The 22,928-nt window shown below is 42.2% G+C and overlaps 1 protein-coding gene across 3 annotated transcripts in view; it reads left to right on the top strand.

Annotated features, from left to right (window-relative positions):
- The first annotated feature begins 10,849 nt into the window (after nucleotides 1-10,849).
- OTOG (otogelin) overlaps nucleotides 10,850-22,928 on the top strand; it is a 170,355-nt gene continuing 158,276 nt past the window's right edge. For all 3 annotated transcript variants that reach the window (XR_012159331.2, XM_073347364.2, XM_073347365.2), the window contains exons 1-4: nucleotides 10,850-11,133; nucleotides 11,381-11,441; nucleotides 12,001-12,055; nucleotides 20,128-20,218. Coding sequence is in view for 2 of the 3 variants with exons in the window: in XM_073347364.2 (XP_073203465.1) it covers nucleotides 11,067-11,133; nucleotides 11,381-11,441; nucleotides 12,001-12,055; nucleotides 20,128-20,218 (274 nt within the window). In the remaining variant the exon portion in view is untranslated. The remainder of the gene's footprint in view (nucleotides 11,134-11,380; nucleotides 11,442-12,000; nucleotides 12,056-20,127; nucleotides 20,219-22,928) is intronic.

Below are 22,928 nucleotides of genomic sequence, written 5' to 3'. Positions count from 1 at the left end.
GGCTCCCCTCCGCGCCCAGCCCGTCTCCCTCCTCTCCCGCCGGTAACCCCTGGCACGCAAGAAGCCGAGCGAACGAGCAGAGAGAGCCTTGACCAACAGAGAGCTGCTGAAGCTCCGCTCCCCTTCTCACCCATTTTTGTAACTCTTTTCCTTTTCCCTGTGACCAGCAACAATCGTTTAAAAAAACAAAAACAAACAAACACGAAGCGGGCTCCCCAAACCGGGATATTGACTTACAAATCATGAGTGTTCTTTTAAAAAATAAATTTTGAAAGGGTTTTGGTGTTTTTTTTGGGGGGGGGGGATTGAACCTTTAGGGTATACTCAGCCAGGTCTTCAAGCATTTCTCTGCGTCCATGACAGCATTGCCAAATCTGATGGATTTGATCAATTTAGTGTTTTTCTTAAAGCCCTAGGTGAATACTCCAGACATTTCAGCTTTCATAAAAAACAAGAAGTTTTTAACCTTTGTAGTTGAAGCTCAAACGCTCCAGCACCAGGTGGCAAATAAAAGAGAACCCAGTGTAGGTTTCTGTTTGTTTCTTAGGGCTGCATTGATTCGTGATTTCTGAATGCTTGGGGTTGTCAGTACTACCACAAGAACAAAGATATATTTTTTAAAATCGATGTTGAGATTTTTTTTAAATGGATGTTGAGATGTTGAGAGAGAGCCCATCTTTCCAGGGGCTGGGGCTTTAATAAAACCAACAAACATTGCCAGACTAATGACAAAAATCACTAGAGTTGGCAACACTGTGATAATTCTCTTGGGTAAGGCTGAGAGCATGAAGAATCCAGTGAGAGTTTATTGAACCAAAAACCTTGGCAATTTCCCATATGAGTTTTAAATCCTGGCATTCTTGGTATGCTGCTCTTTGACCACACTAGAGTGAAGAGGCTCATCACCTGGCACAATCTGTTTGGCAGTTTCTAAAGCATTGGTGACATCAGTAATATTATTTATCAATGCAAAATATTTGGGGCCATAAACCAACTTTTCATCTGAAAAGAGCAAGTCATAAACACCGTGGTGTAATTTAAGTGACTTTTCTTGCATCCTATCAATACAAATCAGATACAAAGTTATGACAAACTATAAAAACAAGTCTGCCAAAATAAGGGAATTTAGACATATTTGTTTGCTATTCTTTCAGTCCCTCCTTTAGTACTTAGTTATTGCAGCTGACATGGACCTGATCTTAATTATGAGAGCAATCCTTATTCAGATGAGCAATCCCACTGAAGACAGTGGTTCCTCATGTGAGTAAAGTTACGTACATGCTTAAATGTGTATAGGACTGGAGCCTAGGAGCTTCTAAAAAGAAAAGAAAGATTGGGCCCCTGGTCAGGAGCCCAGTTTGAGGCTCATTTATGTCAATAGCAAGTTTTCCATTGATTTCAGCAGGCTTTGGATCAGGCCCCAGATGCAATTCCTAAACACAATGGGAAGAATTGAGGTAGATATGATAGCAGCCTTACCTCTGCATGCTTTGCTTTCAACCCGGCCCCACTTTAAAAAAACCCAGTTTTTATGTTTTTTCAGCAATACACATTCATTTACTTAATAAATATGACCTAATAATATGCATTTCTATTAACAATGTTACAGGGAAGTTACATTATTATAAATACATTAGCCAACAGGAAGACAGCAGGGGTGGTGATGTGGGATTCTGATTGCCGCACAACAGCAATGCAAATAAATAAAAGCTCAACTTAGATGGTCTCCAAAATACATTTTGTTAAAAACTGTATACTTATACATTATGAAATGTGCTATATGCATATAAATTGTTCAATTATAACATATACTGTACTAACAGGAATAAATTGCAGACCAAGAGAAGACTAGGCTGAAAATTCTGGTCGCCACCGCACTCTCTTTGCATTATTCTGGAACGATAAATGGAGTTGGAAACTGACCGCATCTCACAGAGTTGACTCCTGCACCACCTCCTCTGCATCAAGAGAGAGAGAGAGAGTGAGTGTGTGTGTGCGCGTGTGTGGCTGGCAGATAATTTATTGGAGATGTTAAAAGTTGTCTGAGTTTAAACCTGGTTGGGGTAAAAGCTGTAACTGGCTCCTTCTCTTCTGCCTCACTACACCAGCAAAACACAGGCATTGCAGAAGATGTGGACCTAGGGCTCTTACTAATATTTAAGAGGACAAGAATGACACATTCAATATATCCACAGATCTTTAGTAGAGACACATAATATTTTCCTGAAACATAGTCAAGAGCCTGACCCTAATGAAAACCAACACACAGCTGAATGAAGAGTAAATGCACACAAATAGTTGACAGAATATTTGATGCAGTTTATATTATAGATGGAACTGGTGGCACTGCTTATAGTCAAAGCTGCCTTACACTTTCCACTATAAGACCCTGTTTTCAGTTGCTTATAACTTTACCAGACTTGGACAATTGAGGCTGTAATTTTCAGTGCCTCAAGCTGATTTTTTAAGTTTCAGATAAAACAATTCAGCTATTTCCAAAAATGAGATTAGTGGAAAATACGCTATTTAGTCCAAATTAAAAAAATCCTGACAACTGTTTGAAATGCTCTAGGACCTCCATGCTTTGGAGCAAGGACTTTACATTTAGCAAGAAAAGTTGCACCTTGTTCTGTTCCCATGAAAAGTCACCCAAATTAGGGCAAATTATAAGCCTTTGAAAACCTCAGTTCTCACATGCTCATTGGAGGTTTTGGGAGTTTGGTGGCTAAATCCTGTGAAGATTCTCCTTGCACTGAGCATGCACCATCTCACAGCAGTAGTGGCTGAGAAGGACTTCCCTGAAATCACTTCTCTCAGCTAGTGGGAACTGATAGGCTGCTCTCAGTCCTATGCCCAGTTCCACAGTTGCCTTGTGCCCTGCTGGCACCCAGCCTATGTGGAGAAGAAAGCTGCCTGAATTGAATGCAGAAGGGACAAGAAGCGGGCCTAGCGGAGGGAATAGATGAGGCAAAGAGCTTGGAGTGGAGAGTCTGGGTCTGGGACAGGGATTTCATGAGAGGGTGTGGCTAGGTGGAAGACAGACTGGAACTGGCTGGGCAAAGAGCCTGGGAGCCGGGGTGGGGGTAAACAGAGACCAGATTGGGAGCCACTGAGACCAGACAAGGAGCTGGCAGGGGAGACTAAGACTGGAAGCCTGAGAGGACTGAGATAAATCAAGAAGTTGGAGGTGGGGGTGCAGGGGAGCCTGGGTTAAGGAACCTAGGAGACTGCGGTGAAGAGTTTGGTGTAAGACTGAGATTGGATGAGGATCCTGGAGAGGGAGTCTGGCAGGCAAAATGAGAGGAAGATTGGGACAGTCCTGGAGCCTGAAGAGAGAGTTTAAGACAGGAATTTGGAGCATGGGGAGGAGAAGGAAGAGGATTGGGACAGGGCCAGGATGGAGGAGACAGGGTCAGGCTTGGGAAGCAAAAGAGCTGAAGGATCTGTAAGCATTAGAGAACACTCCCTGCCAAAACCTGGGGTCAAACAAACAAACAAACAAACAAGCACATCCTTAACTTTATTGCAGGTTGTATCTTCGTTAGGCCTAGGAAGTAAGAGAGATGAGAGAGGTAAGTAAGATCCTTTATTGGACCAACTTCTCTGGCGGAACCAGGTGGAAGGTACAAGTTTTCAAGCTATACAGGGAACCCAATTCATTTCAAGCGACTGCCTCCAATATGTCTTGTCCCTTCTCCTTAATCTGTCGCAACTTGTATTTAGCTCAGGCATTCTGCTTCCTTCTCCAGATATGAAGAAAGACTCTATGTAGCTCAAAATCTTTGCCTTCCACTAACAGAAGTTGGTTCAAAAAAGATATTAACTCACCCATCTTGTCTCTCTCATACTTATCTTTAGGCACATGAGTAGGCTGAATGCCTTCAATGAGACTACTCATGCATGCAGGACCAGGGTATTAACATGGGATTGTGCCAGATAAATGATTTTAGTGGGAATTAGATGCTTAACCAGCTTAGGCACCTTTATACATCCCACTAGGTGCCACTCTGTATCTTTGGGTGCCTAAATACTTTTGAAAAGCTAGTCCCAAGTAAACTGATAGTATGCATTGCAACACACTGGTAAATAGCTTCTAAGCAGAGAAGTGATTAATATGGCATTTCGGTACACAGACTTTCAAGCCAGACATTTTCACTGCAGAATGCAGAAATAGGTATGCAATATATTTCAATTCCATCTCATTCAAATGTGACACCTTCCACAAAGTTATAGTCAATGAAAAGTGAAGTAATTATGATAGTAAATTATTTTTAAACACTGTATATCTGAAACCACAAGGCCTGATTTCAATCTTCCTTGCCCCAGTCTCTCCCCTGCCCCCCCAATCAGCATAGCTCCATTACCTAATGGGATCAGAATCAGGCCAGCATGTCCTAACCCAAATCTGCTTCAGTCCTTCTAGGCTGATCTCATCTTGGGAATTTACCTTGCTAGTATCATTTAAGGCAGCAGTTCTCAAAGTGTGGGTTGCAACCCCATTTTAAGGGGATTACCAGAGCTGGTGTTAGACTGGCTGGGCCCAGAACCAGAGCCTGAGCCCCACTGCCTGGGGCTGACGCTGAAGCCTAAGCTGGAGTCCCACTGCCCAGGGCTCAGGCTTCAGCTTCAGCCCGGGGCAGCAGGGCTCAGGTTACAGGCCCCCCACGGCCCAAAGATGAAGCCCTTGGGCTTAGGCTTTAGCCCCACTGCCTGGAGCAGCAGGGCTCAAGTAGGCTCAGGCTTCAGTCCCCACTCTTGGGGTCATGTAGAAATTTTTGTTGTCAGAAGGGAGTCATGGTGCAATGAAGTTTGAGAAGCCTGGATTTAGGGTTTATTCTCCTGTCACTTGCACTGGTACTACAACAGGGTAACTCCAATAACTTTAACAGAGCTACTCCTGATTGACACATAGAAATGCAAAGAGAACAAAACTTATAGCCTACTTGCTTCCTCCTGTAGACAGAATGGCATTTTGCATAAAAATATAGATATGATAAAGCAAATACCACCATACACAAGCTGGAAGGAACGAGAATCAGTCAAATTCATTCTGTGGGGAATGCATTTATTCAACTCCTTTAGAAATTGCCCTAAGTCCTTCCAGCTGATAATGCCAAATTGCCTATTGGTAGATCAATGCTAGCCACATCTACTTCCTTCTGTATGTTATTAAACTGTGCTAATGCCCTCAAAGCCTTGTCAATGCTACAAAAAATTATCCAGTGCTGACACCGCATGTCAGCAAGGGGAGCAGCTGAAGATGTTTTAATTTTAAGTGTAGACCAGGGCAAAAATGTATTCAGCACCATTTCAGAAATCATTGTTAGAGCAGAGGTATCTCCATCATACAAACCTCTTGTCTTCTCCCTATAGCAACCCCAGCACCAAGGGGCACTTTAAGGCTACTTCTCCCAAGCACAAGATGCATGATCTTATCTTTCCCTTGTCTCCTACATAGATAAAATAACATGAAAGGTAGCAAGAAGGCCAGTTATACATAATGTATAACTTATCTGCAGAACTCACAGCTGCAAGATATTATGGAGGGAAATCTTTTTGCAAGAGGATTAGACATATAAGATTGAAAGATAAAATAACTACTTTTTTCATGCTTCAGGTGATAAATTGGTCAAGTGAAGTCAGAAAGAGCAGGGGTAATGCAGTGTTAGATGTATTATGGAGATTTTATACCTCCTCTGGAGCATCTGGTAAAGAACTCACTGGAGACAGGATAATGGACTTGATGTACTATTGGTCTGTTCTGGTATGACAGATGTCACGTTACTGTGTGTATAAGCACAAATATATATGTATACAAGTCCACAAACCCATCCCACCTTCTGAAACAGCATGCTTGAGATCTGGTAAGCTAGTTCTGAAGGTTACATTATTTCAAATATAAACCATATTAAAATTTGATGCAACTCTTTTTCCTTGTTAGCTTTGGGGAAGAAATTCCGTCTTAACAAATATAGCACACACAGACATCAAAATGGGCTTGCTGTTGGTTCCAGACATTGTTTTTTGATCCTTAAGAAAGTGGAAAAGATAGACAATGCAATCCTTATTACTTACAACCAGTAGAAAGGTTTCAGTGAAAAACAACCTTGCATACTTTTATAGTTGGTCCCAAAAATGGATTGCGTTATCTATTTTGCCTGTGTCACCTGGATCCTGCTGCTTTTGATCTGTTTTCATAATTTCCATTGATGTCAGTAGAATCAAAGGCAGTATACCCTGTGGGCCAGTGAGAGGAGATGGTGAATATGGGTCCTACCTTGGACTGAAGGCAGTGTACAGCCTAACATACCTGTTTGGGATTATTCAGAAATAATTGTGGAGAAATTAAAGAGGAGAAACCTTTTCCTGTCTGTCTTTCTCACTTTCAGTCTCCCCAATGTTTACAGATTGATATTTTCATCAAGAACTCCATCTCTTTTCCATCATTTCAGTAGAAATGAAACAATTGTTGCGGCAAGAAACACAATCCACAGAGACAAATTACAAAGGGAGAAAAAAAATCTTTTTAATGACTTACTGTTAACAGACTTCCTAAAGCAGTCAGAAAAGGATTCTTTTCATTTGAGACAGTTCTCACCTGGCACTGGCAGCCTCTAAAGACTCTGTTATAAGATATGCAAACCTGAAGAATAAAGGGGAGTGAGGGGACAGCAGATGGAAGAGGGATAGAATAAAGAAGAAGGGAGGGAGACAGAGAGAGAAGGGATCAAAAAGAGGAATGATAGAGAAAAGAGGGAAAGATAGAAGAGATGAGTGAGAAGTAAGAAAGAGGTAGGAGAGAGGGGAAGGTGGGTGTGAAAAGTATTTCCACACAGAGGCAATGAGAGGGATGGAGCTCAGGAGTGTGAGTTTACAATGAGAAAGGAGTAGGGTTACCAGAGACTGTGGAAGTCACGAATATCAGCCTAGCCCTACCTATACTCTGTTCTCTCCACACCTCTTTCTCCCTCTCTCACTTTGATGTTCAATGATAAATTTGCAGCTGGGAAACTTTTATGCTGATGCTAGCATAAGTAATCCTTCTACTAAGCCCTGAGGAATACTTGCTGGAAGCTGGTGACAATTGCTTGAAGGTGATAGTGGCAGATCCTTCTAAATTCTCAGCATCTAGGTCTGGTGCTTGAGTTTAACCATGACAAGCTCTAGCTTCTGTGAATTTTTTGTGTGGGTATGCGCTTATAGGGTACAGAGGGTTGCATTCTTATTTCAGAATTATGATACTGCTAAGTATTTCTGAAATATTAGGAATGTCTCAGCATGAAACAGATAATGAATGTGAATAACCTGAAAGAAAATTCATCAGCAGAAACCATTTTCCTGAATTTACAACATATCTAGGTAGGAGGAATTGCAGGTTGGTGAGTAAAACACAAAACCCACCATATCTTCATTTATTCCCACTGTTTATTCTCTTTCTTTAGTATGTGGTTTCCCTCTTACAGGAACTGTTCCCCCTCCCATTATGCCTTCCTGAGACTGGCCTTTTAAATTTGGCAGAGCTAAACAGCTCCACCTTTAAGTAGCCATTTAGTAACTGGATGCTTGTTGTATCTTTCTCTCTTTACTTTTTTTTTTTTTAATATTTCTGAGAAACTGGTATATTTGTACTTGAATAATGTACTGATATGTTATCAGCTCTCTTAATTGTGAGCTTTATAGAAAGCTTCCTGAATACAACTCTTTATTCATAGTGGATTTATCTAACTACTTAGCCATGTATATATGGTGCATGCTACCTATGTGATTTGCTTTTGCCTGAATCCAGCTCTTCTGAAATAGGTATTAGTTTTTGATGGATTTTATTGTTAAAATTTTTCATGTAACTTTTCCATCTCCTCTCTGACAACATTTGATCTTGTAGTCCTGGTAGGGCTATTGCCTTCAATGGGAGTTCTGCTTGGGTTAGGACTGCACAATAGGCCCTTACTGTGAAATGAAGGAAAGCTTGGACTCTCTTGTAGAAAGACTTCTCTACATGTTCTTCTATTTGTATAGTACTTGCCTTTACATATGGCATCTGCTATCAATAGGAATAGAACTGCTGACCAGCCCTAGGTGTAATCTAGAAAGGATAGGCAGCAGAGACATCTCCATTCAGTCACCATTCTCAATTATTCTGGAATGCATTTCCCACTGCTTGCCAGAATACAATTGTGGCATCCTTCCAAGTAAGATTCAAAGCTTTTGTCTCCTTTTTAATTTATGCTGTTTTGCCCTTTTTTAGTATCAGGTGATCTTCAGGGCACAGTGCAAGGCTTTTGTTTAATTAGGGCCTTTAACTAGCTCCTGCAATTTGTCACTAAGATTCTCATCCCAGAATTCTGCATTCAGTGCAGCTGTAGGCTTGGGCCCTCACTGCTCATGGTTACATGCAGAGTATACATTTATTAACATGTATTGTACATTGGAGTGGGTTGTTGGGGTTGTTTAGTTGGTTTTACTCCTGCTGTAGGATATCTATGGCCAAGTTAAAGTTTTTACTAATTTTGAAGGTATGTAGAAACCCTTGAACACATGCACATAAGGAATTTTAGTTTTTATCATGTTTAAAATAAAAACAAGGAAACTTCTAATATTTCCATATATTTGTCTTTAATAATACTTGCCACTTCTCTAGTAGCTTGTATCTCTAGTACCAGATCAGAGGATCTTGATGTGCTTTACAGGTATTCGTTAATTTAAATTCCGCATTCCTCTGGGAGATGTAACTAAGGACCTACTCCTGTTCCCATTGAAGCCAATGGCAAAACTATAATTGATTTCAATAGGAGCAGGAGTGAGCCCTAAAAGCCCAAATTCTCGCAATGAACTCCTAGTGCCCAAGCCCTGACATCTGCATGGATCCAGGTGCAAAATCAGATCCTAAATGATGTGCTGAGGGTCACACAGTAAATCCGTAGCAGAATGGAGAAGAGAAACTATACCACTGGACTTCTAGTCCTGTTTGACAACTAGACTCTCCTCCCTCTCTGATATTGTTTATTCAAAGGAAGTTTCCGAAAAGATTTAGTGAACTCTCCCTCTGTACTCCTAGAACCAAAGCATCCCATAGTGTCTTAAAATAACATATATAGAAGATGGAAAAATATCTCAGAACATAAGAACTGCGGTACTAGGTCAGACCAATGTTCCATCTAGCCAAGTATCCTGTCTCTGGACAGTGTGCAGTACCAGAGCTGCAGAGGGAGTGTATGCAACAGGGAAGTTGGAGTGATACACCCCTGTCTTTCCTTCCTGGCTTCTGGAAGTCAGAGGTTTAAGGTTGCCCTGAAAATGGGGTTGCGTTCCTGACAATTGTGGCTAATAGCCATTATTAGATCTATCCTCCATGAACTTTATTTCTTTTTCTGAACCCAGTTACATGTTTGGCCATCACAACATCCCATGCCAATGAGTTCCACAGGGTAATTTGAGCTGTGTGACACAGTATTTCCTCTTGTTCTTGTTATAGCTGCTGGCTATCAATTTCATCTAACACTGCTGTATTCGCTTTTCCCATATCATTCCTGTTTTAACAGACCTCTTACCATATCCCCCCTAGTTGTCCCTTTCCTAAAATGACAGCCCTAATCTTTTTAGGTTTCAGAGTAGCAGCCGTGTTAGTCTGTATCTGCAAAAAGAAAAGGAGGACTTGTGGCACCTTAGAAACTAACGAATTTATTTGAGCATAAGCTTTCGTGAGCTACAGCTTGCTTCATCGGATGCATTCAGTGGAAAATACAGTGGGGAGATTTATATACACAGAGAACACGAAACAATGGGTGTTACCATACACACTGTAACCAGAGTGATCAGGTAAGGTGAGATATTAAAGGTTCCCCCCCTCCCCCCGCTCTCCTGCTGGTAATAGCTCACCTTACCTGATCACTCTCGTTACAGTGTGTATGGTAACACCCATTGTTTCATGTTCTCTGTGTATATAAATCTCCCCACTGTATTTTCCACTGAATGCATCCGATGAAGCGAGCTGTAGCTCACGAAAGCTTATGCTCAAATAAATTCGTTAGTTTCTAAGGTGCCACAAGTCCTCCTTTTCTTTTTGCTAATCTTTTTAGTCTCCCCTCATATGGAAGCCATCCCATCCCCTTGATCATCGTTGTTGCCCTTCTCTGAATCTTTTCATACAGTGCAGTTATGGTCCCAGTGATATATAAAAGAACATCTTACTCAACTGTTTTATGTCTATTTGATTTAAATAATGAAGAAGATGCCCCTACACAGCTCTAAACACCCCCATGTGTACAGTACTGAATATTACAATGTAACCCCAACACCACTATTTTGGGGGCTGGACTAGATGACCTTTTTAACTCCCTTCCAGTTACTCCTACTTTTCTATGATTGTTTAGAATCTTATCTGCTGACCTTGGTACCAAAAATTTTAGTTTTAAAAGTTTTAGTCCTGTTAGGACTGTAGAGCCAATAGGGTTATGTGAGAACGAGCTCCTCCAGACTCAAATTACAGGGGCAGACTCTTTATTACTGATCATGCACAAGCCAGAAAAAAACAATAATTTTAGCTCCCCAGGTGTGTTCGTCTGGCTGGGTGGTTAGAAAAAAAAATCAGGTAGTTTTACTGGTAAACAAGGCCAACGCAGTCTGGAGTCACTGACACGGGATGAGGATAGAATCCCATGTTACCGGGTCACTGTTCAGACTAGAACCGCCCTTGAGGTCTCAAGTGATCGTGAGGGAGTCACCGGAGAGAAGGAGGGGGTGGGACCAATTGGGGGCCTTTGATAGCGGCCGAATGATGGTAATTAGAGGAGGAGTCGCAGGGCCCCGGGCGTGGGGGGCTGCGGAGAGGTCTGAGTTGGAGGAGGAGGAGGAGGAGGAGGGGGAAGAACAGCCAGACGTAGGAAGAGCAAGCGAGGGCTTGTCCGCCCCGCTCTTCCCGCCGCCCTGCAGTGCGGCGCGCTCAGCCGCGCCGTGATGTGCCCGGCGTGCAGGTAGGGGAGCAGGCGGACCGGCTCCACCTCGCTTTCCGCCGGGGAGCGCCTGCCTCTTTCTCCGGGGGAGTTCAGCCTCCCGCTCAGTCCAACCGGATGGAGCCCCACTTCCAGCCCAAGTGGCTTCTCTATGTTGGGCTCTCCTGCGTCTGGATCTCCCAAGGTGAGCGGCGCCTCAGGAAAGGAGGGGCGCTCTGCTGGGAGCGCGGGGGGGGGTGGTTTCGTCCCCCGACCCCTTGGGTTAGCGCGCTGCCCGCTGCCTTTCTCCGCGGGGGAGAGGAGCCGCAGGGTACGCGCAGCCGGTGGACAGGGGATGGGGCTAGAGCTGTGGGGGAGCCGGGGAGAAAAGTGGCCCCGCGAGAGCTCCGGGGGAAGCAGCCCTATAGCTAACCCTGGCTACTGTCTTACAGCCCGGTCTGCATGGAGCCCCGGGGCGCAGCCCGCGCCAAGCGGGGACCCTCTGCTCCCCAGGTAAGAGGCTTCAGCGTATTGGCTCGTTATCATCTCCGAAGGGGCGGGCGGGGGCTGCTATGGGTCTATTGGCGCCAAGCTTGGGTGGATTTTTTCTGCGCCCACTAGAGCTGCTTCAGCTACCCGGGGGCTTCTTGGGGACCCCCGTTGCCTCCCTCTCTGCTGCTCCTCCAGGGACACCAGGAGCCTGATTTGAAGAGCAGATGGGATTCTTCCCTCGACTTGCATGGCAGGTCCGGGGGGTCACAGGAGCCCCCTGTGCAGGGAACAGCCTGGACTCTCGGTGCTCTGCCCTGTGCGCTGTGCAGCCGTCAGGGTGGGCTCAGTGGCTTAGGCGGGCCGGGCCTGTGGCCTCAGAGGCTAGAGAAGCCCCCGGGGAGCTGTGGCAAGGACTCTGGTGTAGTCCCCCGGGGTCGCCTTTGGAGCCTGAGAACGGCCGCCGCCGCCCGCAGCCGTGTAGGGCTGAAGCGCAAACTCGCTGTGTGAGGGTTACGGCCGAGTAGGAAAGGTGCGGATTACCTCCGCCGAACAGACCCAGCCTTGTTCTTCTCTTCCCCAGGAACGGCAGCCGTGCAGCGCCGCGGAAAGGAGATCCCGCTGCGCCGGCAAAGCAGGTAGGCGAGGCGCAGCCCCTCAGCTGGGGGAGCCCTTCCATGCAGGCCGAGCTAGTGCACAGCTGCAGCTCGGGCCACGAGTTAGCTATTCATGTGTAAGGGGAGGGAGTCCGCCCGCTGAGAGCGTGAGCTGCGCTTCTATTCCATCATGTTCTCCCGGCCTGGGAGACAAACTCCCTTTCCTTGTCAGCTGTGTCAGACAAGCTGTGCTCTCACAGGCCTGCAGTGAGCTCTGATTGTCTTTAGCCCTGGTTTTTTGTTTGTTTGTTTTTTCTGGGGTGGTCTTTTGCCTTTATGATTTATGGAAAGGTTAGTTGAGGGTGGGCAGAAAACTGTGAATGAACCCTATCAGGAAGAGGACAGTTACATCGACTAATGTGCTTAAATGTTAGACATCCTTAAAATGGTATTTAAGAGTACTGTTTCTGGTTGTTTCTCTAATCTGGAATGATGGGAAATTAAACTAAGATTTTAGAAGGTGCACATTAATGGGAGTTGCAGATTATTGAATCAATTTTTTTTAAATCGATTTTCAAGCGTGCTAAGAAGATCACATTTTATATTTCTTCCACTAAGCATATTTAAATGATGGTCTTTAGCAAGATTTCATACAGGGCAGTACTTCAAGGATTAATGAGCAGTGCATAGGGAAGAGTGTTGTTATTGCTTTCCGCAAATGATACCAGCCTTGGAAAAATTATATTTAATTTGAGTACTGTGTAATACTTTGTTCACTGAGAGGTACTATCAATCAGTGCACTTGAAACATTTTGTTGGATCTGATGATTCTTTAAGAAGACTGACAAACAGATTTCAAACACACAATATAATTAAACTAAAGTAAATGTAATTTAGTTCAAATTTGGAGTCTATAAACTCCTCCTTTTTTTTGTACTTCAAACCTTTCTAGCAGGATTAAAAGTCTCCCTATTTCCTTAGCAGCAGAATATCAATAGTTGAATCAAGGGAAACAGATAAACTATAGGTTGAAAACCTCTTATTAACAGTGATTGGATGTATTTAGAATTTCTGGAGAAAATAGGCTCCTTCAGCCTTTAGAACATAATCTTACAGCGTGCAGAGTGTTGTCAATTCAGTGGGAACTGAGCAATGTCGCACAGTGAGTGAATCTGGGCCCTTTGTTACTAAAGCAAAACAGTTAGCTAATTGCAATATTAAATAAAAGTCATGAGCTAACAACATTAGATTTTAATAAATCAGTGCTGATTTTTTTGTACATATTTTACTTTGGCAACAGAATACTATCTTATTCAGCTTGCTGCTGACGTGCAATTTCCCTTATTACTTTGCATGCTTTTCCATCTTTGATTGGGGGTGTGGGAAAATCCCATTTTGCACCCTTTAATCAAGTTCCCAGAAGGGAATCTGATTCTTTCTCTCCACTGTTTGTTTCTGGAAAAGTTCAGTGGAGAGAGAAGTATGCTACACAGCCACAAACAGGTAATTAAGTCAACCACAGATAAAGTCAAAGGCTTCCTTGCTTTCTTTAAAAAGGTATTCAGGGAACGGTAACTGGTTCTTTGTTCCTTCTGTGTTAGACTACTGATCCTAAATCACTTAGCACAAACTTTTGTGGGAAATACTGTGTATATCTGGTAGATTTAAAAAGTTAGCTATGGTCAGCATTTAATTATTGAGATGGGAACACTGATTAATTTGTGATACGAACAGTAGTTATCCTACCTCCTTCTGAGTCTTCTAAAAGTGTGTTACAAAATGGTAAAAAGGATTTGAACGTTAAAACTCTTGAGCATGAAACATTGTAAATAATAAAGTTAACCACATTTTAAGGTCATTTTATGTGGACATATTTGTTATGGTTTAATTATATTTAAGAAATTAAGAATGGCGATTCTGGGTCAGACCAGTGGTCCATCTAGCCCAGTATCCTGTCTTCCAACAGTGGCTGTTGCCAGATGCTTCAGAGGGAATGAACGGAACAGGGCAATTAATCAAGTGATTCATCCTCTGTCATCAAATCCCAGCGGTCAGAGGTTTAGGGACACCCAAAGCAGGGGGTTGCACACCTGACCATCTTGGCAAGTAGCCATTGGTGGACCTATCCTCCATGAACATATCTCATTCTTTTTTAAAAACCAGCTGTACTTTTGGCCTTCACATATCCCCTGCAACAAGTGCCACAGGTTGACTCTGCCTTGTGTGAAGAATTACTGGTTTATATTTGTTTTAAATCTGCTGCCTGTTAATTTCACTGGTACTTGTGTTATGTAAAGAGATAAATAACTCTTCCTTATTCACTTTCTCCACAACATTCATGATTTTATAGATCTCTCTCATCTCCTGTTTTAATCATCTCTTTTCTAAATTGAACACTCCCAGTCTTTTTTAATCTCTCCTCAGATGGATGCTGTTCCATAACCATAATCATTTTTGTTGCCCTTCTTTATTTCCAATCCTGATGTACCCTTTTTGAGATAGCGGTGGCCAGAACTGCATGCAATATTCAAGGTTTGGCCATTCCATGGATTTATATAGTGGCATTCTGATATTTTCTATTTTATTATCTATCTCTTTCCTAATGGTTCCTAACACTGTTAGCTTTTTTGACTGCTGCTGCACATTGAGCAGATATTTTCAGAGAACTGTCCATGATCATAGAATCATAGAATATCAGGGTTGGAAGGGACCCCAGAAGGTCATCTAGTCCAACCCCCTGCTCAAAGCAGGACCAATTCCCAGTTAAATCATCCCAGCCAGGGCTTTGTCAAGCCTGACCTTAAAAACCTCTAAGGAAGGAGATTCTACCACCTCCCTAGGTAACGCATTCCAGTGTTTCACCACCCTCTTAGTGAAAAAGTTTTTCCTAATATCCAATCTAAACCTCCCCCACTGCAACTTGAGACCATTACTCCTCGTTCTGTCATCTGCTACCACTGAGAACAGTCTAGAGCCATCCTCTTTGGAACCCCCTTTCAGGTAGTTGAAAGCAGCTATCAAATCCCCCCTCATTCTTCTCTTCTGCAGACTAAACAATCCCAGCTCCCTCAGCCTCTCCTCATAACTCATGTGTTCCAGTCCCCTAATCATTTTTGTTGCCCTTCGCTGAACTCTCTCCAATTTATCCACATCCTTCTTGAAGTGTGGGGCCCAAAACTGGACACAGTACTCCAGATGAGGCCTCACCAATGTCGAATAGAGGGGAACGATCACGTCCCTCGATCTGCTCGCTATGCCCCTACTTATACATCCCAAAATGCCATTGGCCTTCTTGGCAACAAGGGCACACTGCTGACTCATATCCAGCTTCTCGTCCACTGTCACCCCTAGGTCCTTTTCCGCAGAACTGCTGCCTAGCCATTTGGTCCCTAGTCTGTAGCTGTGCATTGGGTTCTTCCGTCCTAAGTGCAGGACCCTGCACTTATCCTTATTGAACCTCATCAGATTCCTTTTGGCCCAATCTTCCAATTGGTCTAGGTCCTTCTGTATCCTATCCCTCCCCTCCAGCGTATCTACCACTCCTCCCAGTTTAGTATCATCCGCAAATTTGCTGAGAGTGCAATCCACACCATCCTCCAGATCATTTATGAAGATATTGAATAAAACCGGCCCCAGGACCGACCCTTGGGGCACTCCACTTGATACCGGCTGCCAACTAGACATGGAGCCATTGATCACTACCCGTTGAGCCCGACAATTTAGCCAGCTTTCTACCCACCTTATAGTGCATTCATCCAGCCCATACTTCCTTAACTTGCTGACAAGAATACTATGGGAGACCGTGTCAAAAGCTTTGCTAAAGTCAAGAAACAATACATCCACTGCTTTCCCTTCATCCACAGAACCAGTAATCTCATCATAAAAGGCGATTAGATTAGTCAGGCATGACCTTCCCTTGGTGAATCCATGCTGGCTGTTCCTGATCACTTTCCTCTCATGCAAGTGCTTCAGGATTGATTCTTTGAGGACCTGCTCCATGATTTTTCCAGGGACTGAGGTGAGGCTGACTGGCCTGTAGTTCCCAGGATCTTCCTTCTTCCCTTTTTTAAAGATTGGCACTACATTAGCCTTTTTCCAGTCATCCGGGACTTCCCCGGTTCGCCACGAGTTTTCAAAGATAATGGCCAGTGGCTCTGCAATCACAGCCGCCAATTCCTTCAGCACTCTCGGATGCAACTCGTCCGGCCCCATGGACTTGTGCACGTCCAGCTTTTCTAAATAGTCCCTAACCACCTCTATCTCCACAGAGGGCTGGCCATCTCTTCCCCATTTTGTGATGCCCAGCGCAGCAGTCTGGGAGCTGACCTTGTTAGTGAAAACAGAGGCAAAAAAAGCATTGAGTACATTAGCTTTTTCCACATCCTCTGTCACTAGGTTGCCTCCCTCATTCAGTAAGGGGCCCACACATTCCTTGGCTTTCTTCTTGTTGCCAACATACCTGAAGAAACCCTTCTTGTTACTCTTGACATCTCTGGCTAGCTGCAGCTCCAGGTGCGATTTGGCCCTCCTGATAACATTCCTACATGCCCGAGCAATATTTTTATACTCTTCCCTGGTCATATGTCCAACCTTCCACTTCTTGTAAGCTTCTTTTTTATGTTTAAGATCTGCTAGGATTTCACCATTAAGCCAAGCTGGTCGCCTGCCATATTTACTATTCTTTCGACTCATCGGGATGGTTTGTCCCTGTAACCTCAACAGGGATTCCTTGAAATACAGCCAGCTCTCCTGGACTCCTTTCCCCTTCAAGTTAGTCCCCCAGGGGATCCTGGCCATCCGTTCCCTGAAGGAGTCGAAGTCTGCTTTCCTGAAGTCCAGGGTCCGTATCCTGCTGCTTACCTTTCTTCCCTGCGTCAGGATCCTGAACTCAACCAACTCATGGTCACTGCCTCCCAGATTCCCATCCACTTTTGCTTCCCCCACTAATTCTACCCGGTTTGTGAGCAGCAGGTCAAGAAAAGCGCCCCCCCTAGTTGGCTCCTCTAGCACTTGCGCCAGGAAATTGTCCCCTACGCTTTCCAAAAACTTCCTGGATTGTCTATGCACTGCTGTATTGCTCTCCCAGCAGATATCAGGAAAATTAAAGTCACCCATGAGAATCAGGGCATGCGATCTAGTAGCTTCCGTGAGCTGCCGGAAGAAAGCCTCATCCACCTCATCCCCCTGGTCCGGTGGTCTATAGCAGACTCCCACCACTACATCACTCTTGTTGCACACACTTCTAAACTTAATCCAGAGACACTCAGGTTTTTCTGCAGTTTCGTACCGGAGCTCTGAGCAGTCATACTGCTCCCTTACATACAGTGCTACTCCCCCACCTTTTCTGCCCTGCCTGTCCTTCCTGAACAGTTTATAACCATCCATGACAGTACTCCAGTCATGTGAGTTATCCCACCAAGTCTCTGTTATTCCGATCACGTCATAGTTCCTTGACATCACCAGGACCTCCAGTTCTCCCTGCTTGTTTCCAAGGCTTTGTGCATTTGTATATAAGCACTTGAGATAACCTGTTGATCGCCCCTCATTGCCAGGCATGATGATGATGATGCTAAGCTCTCTTTCTTGAGCAGTAATAGCTAATTTAGACCCCATAATTTTGTATATATAGTTGGGATTATGTTTTCCCATGTGCATTACTTTGCATTCATCAATATTCAATGCCATTGTGTTGCCCAGTCACTCTTTCATTACATTCATGAATAATATAATTTTTCCAAATTTGGCAACACATCTTAACTGGGAATTGTTAAAATGACGTACCAGGTATCTTTATGTCAAATGAATGATTAACTAGATTTTAATACTTCAGATGAGCACATTCTATACACTACAATGTAACTGGCACTGTGTGAAATAAAAATCACTTCAATTCTTATTTGTCTCAAGTTCTGCTCTTCTGTTTTCTTAAGCACAAGACTAAAATTGGGCTGATGGCTGCAATTTGATACTTTGAGTAGGAGGGTTGATGGAACTCCTAACAGATCTGAAGGACTTTTTAGAGCCTCAATCACAGTTTTATGATGATACTGTCCTTCCTTCTGTATTGCTCTTAACTGTTTGCAATTAAGGCAGAAGTGACTTGGCATTTTGGAAAATTTTCTATTCTGTGAACACCTTTGTTCACACCAGCCTTGAAATGTAGTGTTTGATACATTTTTACAGGGTTTGATGCCTTTTGTATATCAATAGATTTTGAACAAAACTTAATGGCCATGGGTGCATTAAAGCACACTTTTTACAAGAGCTGATATAAAAATATTCCCTCTTTATAAAGGGTTGCAATAGAAAATAGAAAAAGAATGGATGGTCATTTTGCAACTTGTTTCCTATACAAAATTGGACAGAAAATAGTCTTTAACGGTTCTGAAAATAGGTGTTTTGGTTTTATTGCATTACAAGCACTGATACCGCATCTGTTACTATGTTATCTGACTATCCCATTTCATGTAGACAGTCCCTTGTTAACCATATATTACATCAGAATCTAGATACTAGAAGCCACATCTTCAAAAGCAAATGGATACAATTGTATCTGCAGTTTTTTCATATCTGTATATACAAAATTATTAGTCGTACATGCAAGCTACATTTTTCCTATAAATTGGGCAAATACCAAATCACAACATATGCAAATTATATTTGCCTGTACATCTCCAAGGCTTTGCACTTTCAAGAAGTTATCAAAATAATTAAATGCATAATATAGGACTATGGGTTTAAGCCCCTTTGATTATATGGTCCTAAACAATGTTGTCTCTTTAAATTTTCTGGAGGCTGTTAGATTAATGATGGCCAGGGCTGAAAGGTTAGACTGTACTCCTAAACTGTTTTTTAAAGTGCTGGCACGAGCTTCTATTGTTAGATTAGACCAACTCCATTTCAAATTCAAAGATATGTGATACAGATGCTCACTATGGAAGTAAGTGAAGTTGGGAGCAGGGAGTTGTTTGCATTGTGAATAGTTAAGTTACTTGATGGGAGGACAGAATGCAATCTGCGGAAAGAAAGAAACTGAAGAGATTAATATTGAAAGAATGCAAAAGAGAAAAAGGAATTGAAAGGGTAAAATAAGAGAATTGTGGCGCAATGGGAATTCCAACAAAGAAGAACACATGTGAAATGGACTAGAAACAATGAGAGCCCTTTGCCCCTACCCTCCCCCCCCAAAAAAGGGTAATTTATTGGGAAAGGAAACAGGATCTAGAGGTATGTAACTCATAGTAACTTTGCAAACATGGAATGGAGGGGAAAAAAACAAGACAAATTAGAAAGCTTAGCTGCCTAGTGGAGATGACAGCAGAAGTATTAATGAAAAAGGGAACAGAAGAAGAGAACCTGACCATAGTTTTGAGCAATACATTATGGAAATTTACAGAGTTGGAGAGAGGGATTGAGACACAGATGATGGGAAGCTTTTAGGGCCTAACCAAAAGTTTATTGAAGTTGGTTGAAAGGCTCCCATTATCTTCAATGGACTTTAGATCAGGCCACGACCTTAAAAATGGAATATATGTTTACTTTAAGAAAAGACCTTGCCTAACTGTGTCCTGTTAGTAAGGGTTATTTTATTTAGGAGTACAGCACACATGCAATGGTAAACAAGTTTGCAGTAGTAAATTCCTAGGTTTTCATTTCTTGGACTATTTCATTTGGTGATAAGAATTTCCAAAACAGGAAATTGTTTGCACTCAGTGCCTTTGTTAAATAAAAGCATTAAGGTGCAGAGGCTGTAATTGTTGGGAGGTGGGGGAAAGAGGAGTGTGTGGGTACAGTTTTTGTGTAGCTCATATTGGTATTTTGGAAGTTGTTACTATGGTTTTTTTTAAACCTCTGTATAATAACTGGAACATAATGTGTCTGAGGTCTTTTATAAGAATCCTTTATTCCAATCTATTTAAAGTCCTTTAACCCTGCTAAAAAGTTGATGGTACAATATGGCCCTAATCTATTTGACTGCTCAGAGTCATTATCTAGGTATGAATCCTAGTAAAAAGGTGAGAATTTACTATTTGATTTTAAGAGGTGAAAAATAGCTTGAACAAACAACAATATAATTGTTTAAATGAGTGTTTTTTTTTCTTGTTTTTGTAAAGGAGCCTGGAACTTCAGTTTATATCTTTTCATCTACTACAACATCCTCATCCTGGGAAAGAAGTTTTCGTAGTATGAAATGTGAAGGATCCAGTAAGCTACTTTTCTTTTTGAATACGAAGAGTAATAGACAGCTCATGAAATAGTTTGATATAAGTATTAAGTCTTACATGGGGAATTAGAACAACATGTGGAAAAAAATGTTTTTACAGCACTTACCATAATGGGGCCTGACCTGATGAATCTCCAGGTGCAATGTAACTGTTATTCGTAAATGTCAATAAACATCAATTTCACTATCTACACCCAAACTGACAAAATATTTCCATCGATAATCAAAATGTACAGGTTGGCAAAGTAAGGAAAATGCTGCTTGAGAAATTTAGTTTGATTTAAGACTAAAATTTTGACATTTTGACAGATTGTATGTTAACCATTATAAAACTTTAAATTTTTGAATCTCAACATCTAAGGTAATTAGATAATATCTGATCCCCCATAATTTCCCACCACTGTGAAAATTTAAATATTTATTGAAACTTTAAAAAATATTGAGTTCTGCTAAGACTAATAATAAGGGATACAGGCCTTCATGCTGTATTGGATAGTCACAACTCTTGAGAAACAGGCTAGAAATCAAAAATGATTTGTATTTAAAGAACCCTGTTTTTAAAAGTTAAACATAATAAGTTAAACTATATAATAAGGCATCAGGGAACAGTACACTAAATATTAAGATGGTCAAGTAAACCCTAATGTTTCTTCTTATAAGGTTCTTGGTGTTGGTATTGAAAGGATTGGGAATGGAAGATATCAGCTATCCCAAATACTTCCCTGTCTGGAAATGTAATAAAACAGTATCAGAGCTGCCTGGAGGCTTGGTGGTCTAGCAGCTGTACACTGAATATTACTCTCTATATTCAGAAGAACACTGGACCAAGTAGCTTTGTAGAGAATGACAGACTAAGGCTACTCCAGAACATGGCTACAAAAATCAGACAGACTCAGGGATCATAAATTAGGGGAGAAAACCAAAAACATAATCCAAATACAGGGGAGTGACTGTGGTGTCAATGTGACAAGTACTTGGGGCGGGGGGAGTGATAGCTCAGTGGTTTGAGCATTGGCCTGCTAAACCCAGGGTTGTGAGTTCAATCCTTGAGGGGGCCATTTGGGATCTGGGGCAAAAATTGGGGGGATTGGTCCTGCTTTGAGCAGGGGGTTGGACTAGATGACCTCCTGAGGTCCCTTCTAACCCTGGTATTCTATGATTCTATGATACTTTTTTCTATTCCAAAGCCCAGAATGTGGGTGAGATATATTTACTTGAATGATCAATGACTCATCGAGAAGTGATGAGGGAAATTTAAACAAAACCAGGGAGGAGGGAGATTTTTGGCTGTGACAGACCTTAGGGTAGTGGTAATCATCCTCTTTTATACTTTGGAAACACTTGTGCAGTTAAAACACAAAAGCTGCATCTTCACTAGGAAAAAGATGTGTTCTTAACTAATACAAAGTAAAATCCCATGAGATATATCCCCTGTAGACTCACTAATTCAAGTATAGCTTTGCAGTGTTACTGCTCATACTCCAGCTAGACCAACTCCACTGTCATGAGTGAATGTGGTTGTCAAGGTGAGGCCCCAGTGAAGACCGGGCAGGCTGTAGTTTTAACACAAGTTAGCAGGTCAAAGTAAACTCTGAGCTTCCCCTTAGTCTTTACCTTGACCTGCTAACTTGTGTTAAAACTACAATCTGCCTCGTCTTCACTAGAATTTTACTTTTTAAATTTACTTGTTAGCTAACAAGTTAACACCTGTTTTCTTATGGAAGACGAGACCACAGAGCCCTCTGAGAATTGAGTCATTAAATTGACCCATCAATCCATCCTCGGCTGCGTGTCAGTCACTAGGGTACCTAGGACATGCCATTACCCAACACAGCTCCAGGCTGTAAAGGTGGAATGCAGAGAGTAGACCTGCTGAGTGCCAACAAACTTTGAAGTTCAAACTGATTCAGCTGCGGTGGCAAAACAGCATATTTGAAACCCATTTCCCCTTCATCTTAAAGCCATTTTGTATACTAGTCTTACAATAGATATTCTGTTTTTCATATTATAGCAGTTATTGTGTTGGAATGTTAAAATTTCCCCTCATTCTATCTATAGAACCATAACTTTCTTCAGCTTCTGTCTTTCCTTAGACGTGTATAAACACTTTTCATACAGTAGGTGAAAAATATCACTTTTTGCTTTCCAAATTGGCTTTTTTGAATAATAAGGGAAAGGTAATACATCAGAAATGCCACCCTAGCTCACCCTGACTTTTTCTGTGGAAGAAAATGAATCTGGTACAATAGAAATGAATCCTTGCCACAAAAGATAAACTCATTGTAAATTAATTATTCACCAGAAACTTTGCTCAAAGCATTAGCACTGTTTGCAATACTTAACAAAGAGTAATTTTATATCTTCATGCCCACTTCCCGGCTATCTAAACCTCCAGCTCTCTCCCACCCAATGCAGTTTTTTATTTTCAGTACAAAAACCTGACACACTGAGTATTTAGCACTAACATAAAATTATTTTTTTTAAAAATAAACATGGGATTATTGTATTTTTCATAATTTAATTTACTTGAACTTTCCTGAACTATAAAATGCTGCAGAATCTGGGGGACCTGCATGTTTTAGGCCAACTTTGCCATAGAAGTGATAGAGGCCTTGCAATATAGCATGCTTAGGAACTGGCCTCTGCTCCTGCACAACTCAAGAGATCCACAGGAGTGGAGAAGTCTACAGC

This window comes from Lepidochelys kempii, chromosome 6, assembly GCF_965140285.1.
Source record: "Lepidochelys kempii isolate rLepKem1 chromosome 6, rLepKem1.hap1, whole genome shotgun sequence".
NCBI classification, from domain to species: domain Eukaryota; kingdom Metazoa; phylum Chordata; order Testudines; family Cheloniidae; genus Lepidochelys; species Lepidochelys kempii.
This window is presented reverse-complemented; position numbering and strand designations above follow the sequence as displayed.